We start from the raw sequence: 7,179 nt of genomic DNA on the forward strand, positions 1-7,179 counted from the left end.
GTTCTCTTATTGACCGTATTAAGGCTCTCCTGCTCCCAACGAGAGCGTTAGCCTCTCTGTTGTGTAGTCACCAAAACTGTTATAAAAGCTGTGTAATATATGAAAAACCGGTGACATGGATGCAATTAACAATGTTTTGATGCGGAATTTTGAAAAGAAAACAATGAACAAGCTCATGTGACACAAGAAGAGACATTGAGATTTTAATTCTGCAATACAAGGCCATCAAGAACGTTGTTCCAATGTTTACTGATTAACAAACCATCGAAAACAGAAGCACAAACAAGAAGTAATTCCGAAAGCTGTCTACAATGAAGCAAAGGCAATGTTAGGAAGATGGGTCACTCAATGTCTATCTGATGGGAGCTCAAATGGCAGAGTCTACCGGACGATCAATTAATTCATCAGACGTTCTCCACACTTTAAATCATCTGCAGCTTCTCCAAGGACGTTTATTCAATATGCATGATAAGCAAGCAGCTTTGATATAGTCATCAAAGAGGATCAAAACAAAGGGCAAGGATTGTTGAGCTGATCTGGAGCTATGGAGGTGTGGGTTCTGCAATCAGTGATGGAGGAGGTGTCTCCAATCTGAAAGGCACCAGGCATGTTGCTCCAAACGCAGGAGCCAAGTTCCCAGGTACGTCCTATAGCTCCAAGCTGCTCCAAATCCACAGAAACTTCCTGTCCAAGTATAGCTTCAAGACCTCCATAGCCACCCTCTAATTGTCCTTCCTCATCACAGCTTGCCTCTATCCCTCCTGTATTATGATATAGCTCCTCCACAGGCATCCCTTCAGGCCTCTCAAATGTCAGTAGTGTTAGTAGCTCCTCGTCGTTGTACCCCCCTGTGCCTTGCTCTTCCGTCTTGACCTCCTGTATTGCTTCCTCCTCCACCTTTACCTCGGGTTCATCCCCTCCCCCTGTCGTCGTTTCCATAAAAACACACACACACACACAACAAGCTCAGATTCAATGCAATTAAGACCAATGCTCAAAAACTTTCTGCAATCTTGCACAACTTGGTTCATTACACACGCACAACATGTGCTAATTTCTGCAACCTTCCACAAGAAGCTCAGTATCTCAACAAACACGCAGATAACAAGCTCAGAATCAATGCAGTCAAACAATGTTCTGCAGTCTTGCACATTACACACGCACAAGAAGTTCAGAATCCATATGCTTTTCTGCAAATTTCTGCAACCTTGCACGACTTTGGTCATTACACACGCAGAACCAGCTCAGAATCAATTCATCTCTTCTCTGGAAAAGACAAAGAATCAATTCAAGTCTGCAATCTTGCACTACTTTGCTTATTGCATACGCACAACAAGCTCAGAATCAATGCAGTAACAACGAATGTCCAACAGGCTTTTGCAATCTGGCACGTCTTTGCTTATCACACACACACAAGAAAGCTCGGAATCAATGCAGTAACAACATATGATCAACAATCTTGCAAAACTTAGCTCATTGATAATGCCAAGCCACTCTCACCTGCTGGTGCCGCTGGCAACCCAGAGCCTTCGCATTTCATCGCAACCTTGATCTCCTCGCTGAAAAACGTTAGTGAGCGGCCGCCCAGGAAGGAAAACGGATCGCTGTCTCCCATCCAGTGCGATTTCTGAGTGTTAGCCGTGACCTTTGTCGCGTCCGGGGAGCTGTTGCTGGAAGTCATCGCTAAAAGCTGCTCAGCGCCCACATCTGACGGCAGCTGATCGATCGAATCCAAGCTTTGGGCCTGTTGCAGCAGCGCCTCCAGGAGATTATCGTTGTTGTTGTTGATGATGATGTTGCTGTTGGAGGAGGAGGCGAAACTATCCACCTCGGAAAGGGGCTGGCTTGGCCAATTGTGACAGGATGCGAAAGGGCTAGACAGGGAAGAGCCAGGCGTGCCACCACTATCGCCAGACTCTGCCAATTGGACTGAGGGGAGCTCAACCTTGAGGCTCGACAAGACCGGCCTAGGCATAGAGAAGGGGTCGTTGTTGCTTGCAGCAAAAGTGAGGCTACCACCGGAGAAGCCATAACTGCAGGGCTTGATCTTTGCAGGGTCAGGATCGTAAGGGAAGCCTTGGGAGAAGGCATCCAATCGCACAGGGTTACGATCATACAAGCATCGCGCTTTGAGGAACGGTTGCAAGGAGATGATTTCATCCAATTGTTGCTGGAATGGAGCTCCACCGGCAGCTTCAGCTCCACCTTCTCCATCAAACGCAGTTACACTATCTCGCATACGCTTCAATCGACAAACCGAGCTCCCCAGCAAGCTTGGCCTTGCTTGGCTCAGCACCAAGCTCCCACTCCCTGCTTGGTCGCTCAATCCCATCGCTACACAGCCCCTGCCTCGCACCCCTCCAACGTTGAGCCCCATCTGATGCACCCCTCCAACCTTCACGCTCAACCGCCCTCCTGCGCTCATCTGCTCTCCCCCGTCCATGTTCACCTGGCCGAAGCTGCGCGGAATCACTGCCGCTGCGCTCAAAACGACATCACCCTCCGAATCTCTGCCCGAGCTCATGCTCCCGCTGGTCCCTTCCCCTTGTTCGTGGCTATGGTGCTGATAAATACTATCCCGGGAGGTACCGTGCTCGGGCTTCACGTCCGGCGGGTAGAGAGGCAGGCCCGCTCGCATCTGCCTCTTCATTCGCGTGTTCCAGTAGTTCTTGATTTCATTGTCTGTGCGCCCTGGTAGCTGCGCTGCGAAAACAACGTCGATCAGCAAGAGATTGATTGCAGAAGCAAGAAAAGACTCGCAAGAGACGTCGTTCGATAAGGATAAATGCCATGATTCTGGAGTGGGCAATGAAAGGAAGGTCAATCGTGAAACAAGAACGAAAAACTCGACAGAAAAGCGCCATGATTCTGCTGTGCGCAATCAAGGAAAGAGCAATCCTGAAACAATCAAGATTGTGAGGCAGAATCATGGCCGAAAGACACGACGAATATATTGTGCTCCAATCCTGACACAAAGCACGAACGTAACCATGATTCCGCACGCAGAGGCGACGACAATGCGACGGAAAACGGAGAATCGGAGGAGGTGTACATGGGCAGCAATCTTAGCCCAGCGATTGCCGAGGGAGGCATGGAGCTGGACGACGAGGCGTTCCTCGTGGGAGCTGAAGGTGCCTTTCTTGAGGTTGGGGCGGAGATGGTTGGTCCAGCGGAGGCGGCAGCTCTTGCCACAACGGGAGATACCAGAGAACTTCTGGAGGGAATTCCAGTTGCCTTCACCGTGCTGGTTAACGTAAGCGACGAGGAGGGAGTCTTCGGAGGAGGTCCAGGGGCCTTTTTTGAGGGAAGGGGGGGGGGAGTCAGGGAGATCCATGGAGGAGGAAAGGAAGGGTGGCGAATGGCGGGAGGCAAGAATGCCAAAGGAGCTTCTTTGAACGTAGAAGACGAAGACGAAGAAGAAGAAGAAGAAAAGGTCGTAGCTACAGAGTATGAAAGAGAACAGAGAAAAACATAGAAAGAGACAGAGAAGGATTGATAGCTTATGAATTTTGTCTAAAAGCCCATTTGCCCGCGCGCATCCCCATCATCATCATCCCCCATCATCATCATCATCATCATCATCCATTCCCCATCGAACCTCCCTCCTCTCTTGCATCTCACTTCCTCTACACCCTCTCTGCCCCACCGCCCCTGCGTCGTCTCCTGGCCCCCCCTAGGTGGCACATCTCGCACTCGGGATTCAGGCCGCTCTCTCAACCTGTTTCCACGTAGTACTAAATGGTGCATTTCAACACATTTCAATGCTGGTAGGCACATGAGAAAGAGAGTGGGCAGGAAAATGGCGCATGGAGCAGACGGTAGTGGCAGAATGAATCCATGGCTTTTTCGTTGGATCCCTGGGTGCTGCTTGCATCCAAAGCTGAACCTCCGGCCTCGGGCAGAGCATCCATCCAACCTGCTCTCTCCAACAGGTTCCACAAGCTCCAGACCATAAGAGAAACAGGGCCAGTCTCACACGGAAGACAACAAAACTCCATTGTTGTGTGTGAACTGGAAAGGGGGTGGTGGTTTGGAACTCACAGGTGTGGCTTTCACCCCTGCATGGCAACAAGTCCTCTACAGGCTGTGACCACGCACCAATTTACACATGTATTGTCAAAGGGATTGAGATGGCGGTTGGAGCATTGGGGTGGCGTTCTGAGCATTCTCAAAGCGGTGCCCCGTACCAGGTGCTTGTAAGGTTTGAAAAAGACAAATGAGATGTCCTGCAAACAAGTTCAACCTACTTGCTATCCCACATTCTAGCTCTACCTGATGTCCCGCGTTCTAGCTCTTGTTGTTGTTGTCCCGCATTCTAGCATGTGGCCCAAACACCTGTCCGCCGACTCCAACCACTGGGTCGCCCAAATGGGCATTGCACCTATCACTTGTGGATACAGGCCTTGCGTAGCTCTCTCTCTCTATGCACAATTGATTGACAAGAACCTATGAAGGTGAGCAATTGGCTACGCATCGATCGACATCAACATCTAGAGGCCTCCAACATCGAGTGGCCAAAAGAGTCTTACCAAAATCGATGGACTCATTTGGGCACTCAGGTGTGCTAAATGCCACCGCCTCCCCATCATGTGAGCGAAATAAATGCCCACAACCACACCCAAATGTGCGCATCTAGGCTGCAGGAAACTAGCCCTATGTGGATCATTTCATCAACACACTATGTAAATAACTTAGACCAGCTTAGGGTGGGTTCAAAGGAGCTTGGATGGTGAACTACCACCACTATGTGGGGATTCACATAGCATAGACAAAGACACGAGCAACTCATTGAGAATCTGGACCCGCCATTCTAGTTATTTGGAAGAGGGTAGCAACAAAGGAGCATGGATGGGGCATTATTGCCGCTAATCTAGACCCATCCTAGTTATTCATTGTTTCTAGCACCCTACAACCCACCAAAGCCTCGAATTAGTTTTGCTCCTCTTGAATGATGCTAGGGCAACTAGGGGCAGGGGGTGTAGTGCCAGACAACCTTCCCTTTCCCTAGACAAAAATTCCATGGTCCAATTTTGGGCCACATCAATGAACACCCCTTTTGAAAGTCTAGCGTCCACCCAGTACCCAGCCTTAGCACCCTCCCCAAGACTTTGACAGTCATACTGCAAGACACCACACTCGTTCCTTCCTCCTCTCCTATGTGTTGAATGCCACCAATCCTTCAGTGATAGCCCATGTAAGGAAAAACGGTCCTTAAGTGTATTTTCAACCAGACAAATTTGCAAAATACCACCATAGGTAGTGGGAAGGAGGTTTCTCCAAGGGTTTTCTTTTGTATAGCACTACGACACACAGAAGCCAATGTAGAGTAACTAGCACCCTCCCCACGCCTTTGAAGGTCAATATGGAACAAGACTCAGCCTTTCCTCCTCTCTCTCACACACCTAGATGCTACCCATCACCTATCGCCACAAGCAGGCACAACTCCTATCCCTATATTACTTATCCCAACCCCTATGCCTCACATACGCTTCCCCTTTCACCGTCTCTCATACTTTCCGCACATCTTGTGAGACGTCCTCAATCTTTGTCCTCGATTTAGGCTTGCTACATCTAACACACTTAATTTGATTCTTAGCCAGCCTTTCCCTAGTTATCTACCTTTTCAAAGCTCTCCCCTGCCCACAAACACGGTGATGGCTAATGCTTGGATCGTGGGGCACGTAGCTATCACTTTCCCTCCCAACCAACACATAGATTTAAGTATATTCACAAGGGTCTAAGGCTATGTTTGATGCTGTATCCATGTTGGTAGGGCTTGTTCACTTATTCAAACCTTTGATATGTTTAGCTCACACACATGAAACAACATTGCAAATGATACCTCCAACAAGATAAAAACAAAGGTATTGGGGCAACTAGGCAGGACATGGAGGCCATCTAATAGAAATGTATCATACCATGTGTTGAAGTATTTTTGCACCATACAATTTATTTGAGAGCAAATAAATGCCTCATATATGTAAAATTTATATGAGAAGTGACATCAGGAAACCTCTCCTTATTTAGAGATATTTTAGGGTTACATACTTTTATTTGACCCCTTCGGTGTTGAATGTGCAACTCTAGTGTCATGGCCATCCTTCATTCTTAAAGAATGCAAAAGGTCCTACATTGACATGGAGAACGTGAATGGGGTTTAGATAACAAGGTAGGGTATTTGTGTGCCTAGGTTAACACATGGTGATCCTTTTGCACATGGGTTGCAAGGCCGCTTTTTCTTTTTTTCATGATAGGACACACAAATAGAGTTACCCCATTTGGTGACCCACCATTGTTACCCATTTCATCCCCATAAGGCTTAGATGTGGTTATCATGATCAGTTGCATCCAAGATGGTAGTCTACATAATTCCATTAGAGTTAGAAAATTTAAAAACCTCGAGTATGAAATAGCATGCTTACTTGGCTTGTGTTGGGGGTCCCCTTGGAGTTCAATGATTTATCCTCCATGTTCTCTTTAAGAATTGCTCTTTGTCATATACTATATGCCTTTATCCCACCTAGATCTCCCCATCAAAGTGGAGGGAAAGCATCCTTTTCTTTTTCACACCCTTCTTGTGCTTGCATCTCTCTCTCTCTCTCTCTCTCTCTCTCTCACCCCTTCATTTTCAATTCATTTTCCAAACTTTTGCGTATATGTCCATCTCTCTCTCTTTTCGTTTTCAAAACTCATATTTCTATACTTGCACACATGGTTCGACCAAGCCAGTGCACCTTTGCAACAAAGCAAGTTACCAAAGACAATTTTAATACAATAACTATATGTATCCTTGATGGGTGATGCCAATGATAGATCAGTCTAAGAAATCATCATTTTTCATCAATGCTCACACCACTTGGCTTATACAAAAAAAAGAGAATCCATGTACATGCTGTGCGCACGCACAAGCATGCACACACACGCACACTTGCATACACAAATATCTAAATGCACAAGCATACATGGAGAGAGAGAGAGAGAGAGAGAGAGAGAGAGAGAGAGAGAGAGAGAGAGAGAGAGAGAGAGAGAGAGAGAGAGAGAGAGAGAGAGAGAGAGAGAGAGAGAGAGGCATATACGCATCATTGTCTTTATATCTATGTCAATATATCTCCATTTATCTTACTTTCATTCTTTATTATCACATTCCCTCTTCCCCTCCTCACAGCCTTCCTCCTTCCC

At 47.4% G+C, this 7,179-nt stretch overlaps 1 protein-coding gene across 1 annotated transcript; it reads right to left on the reverse strand.

Annotated features, from left to right (window-relative positions):
- Positions 1–268: 268 nt before the first annotated feature.
- LOC147886502 (uncharacterized) lies at positions 269–3,447 on the reverse strand. Its single transcript, XM_087395421.1, has 3 exons — positions 3,053–3,447; positions 1,501–2,698; positions 269–923 (listed from the first exon to the last, which is right to left on the reverse strand). The coding sequence occupies exons 1-3, from the start codon at positions 3,332–3,334 to the stop codon at positions 505–507; spliced, it is 1,899 nt and encodes a 632-aa protein (XP_087251547.1). The 5' UTR covers positions 3,335–3,447; the 3' UTR covers positions 269–504.
- Positions 3,448–7,179: the final 3,732 nt, after the last annotated feature.

This window comes from Dipteris shenzhenensis, chromosome 24, assembly GCF_047967505.1.
Source record: "Dipteris shenzhenensis isolate YYH24624 ecotype China chromosome 24, Dip_SZ_1.0, whole genome shotgun sequence".
Classification (NCBI taxonomy): domain Eukaryota; kingdom Viridiplantae; phylum Streptophyta; class Polypodiopsida; order Gleicheniales; family Dipteridaceae; genus Dipteris; species Dipteris shenzhenensis.

What these genes read in the sequence shown, in the direction of transcription:
- LOC147886502 (XM_087395421.1), bottom strand. Translation starts at nt 3,334, where the DNA reads ATGGATCTCCCTGACTCCCCCCCCCCTTCCCTCAAAAAAGGCCCCTGG. An exon ending in GGGCTAAGATTGCTGCCCAT is followed by an intron (nt 2,699 to 3,052) that starts GTACACCTCCTC and finishes TTCGCAGCGCAG; the next exon opens with CTACCAGGGCGCACAGACAA. An exon ending in GTTGCCAGCGGCACCAGCAG is followed by an intron (nt 924 to 1,500) that starts GTGAGAGTGGCT and finishes AAACGACGACAG; the next exon opens with GGGGAGGGGATGAACCCGAG.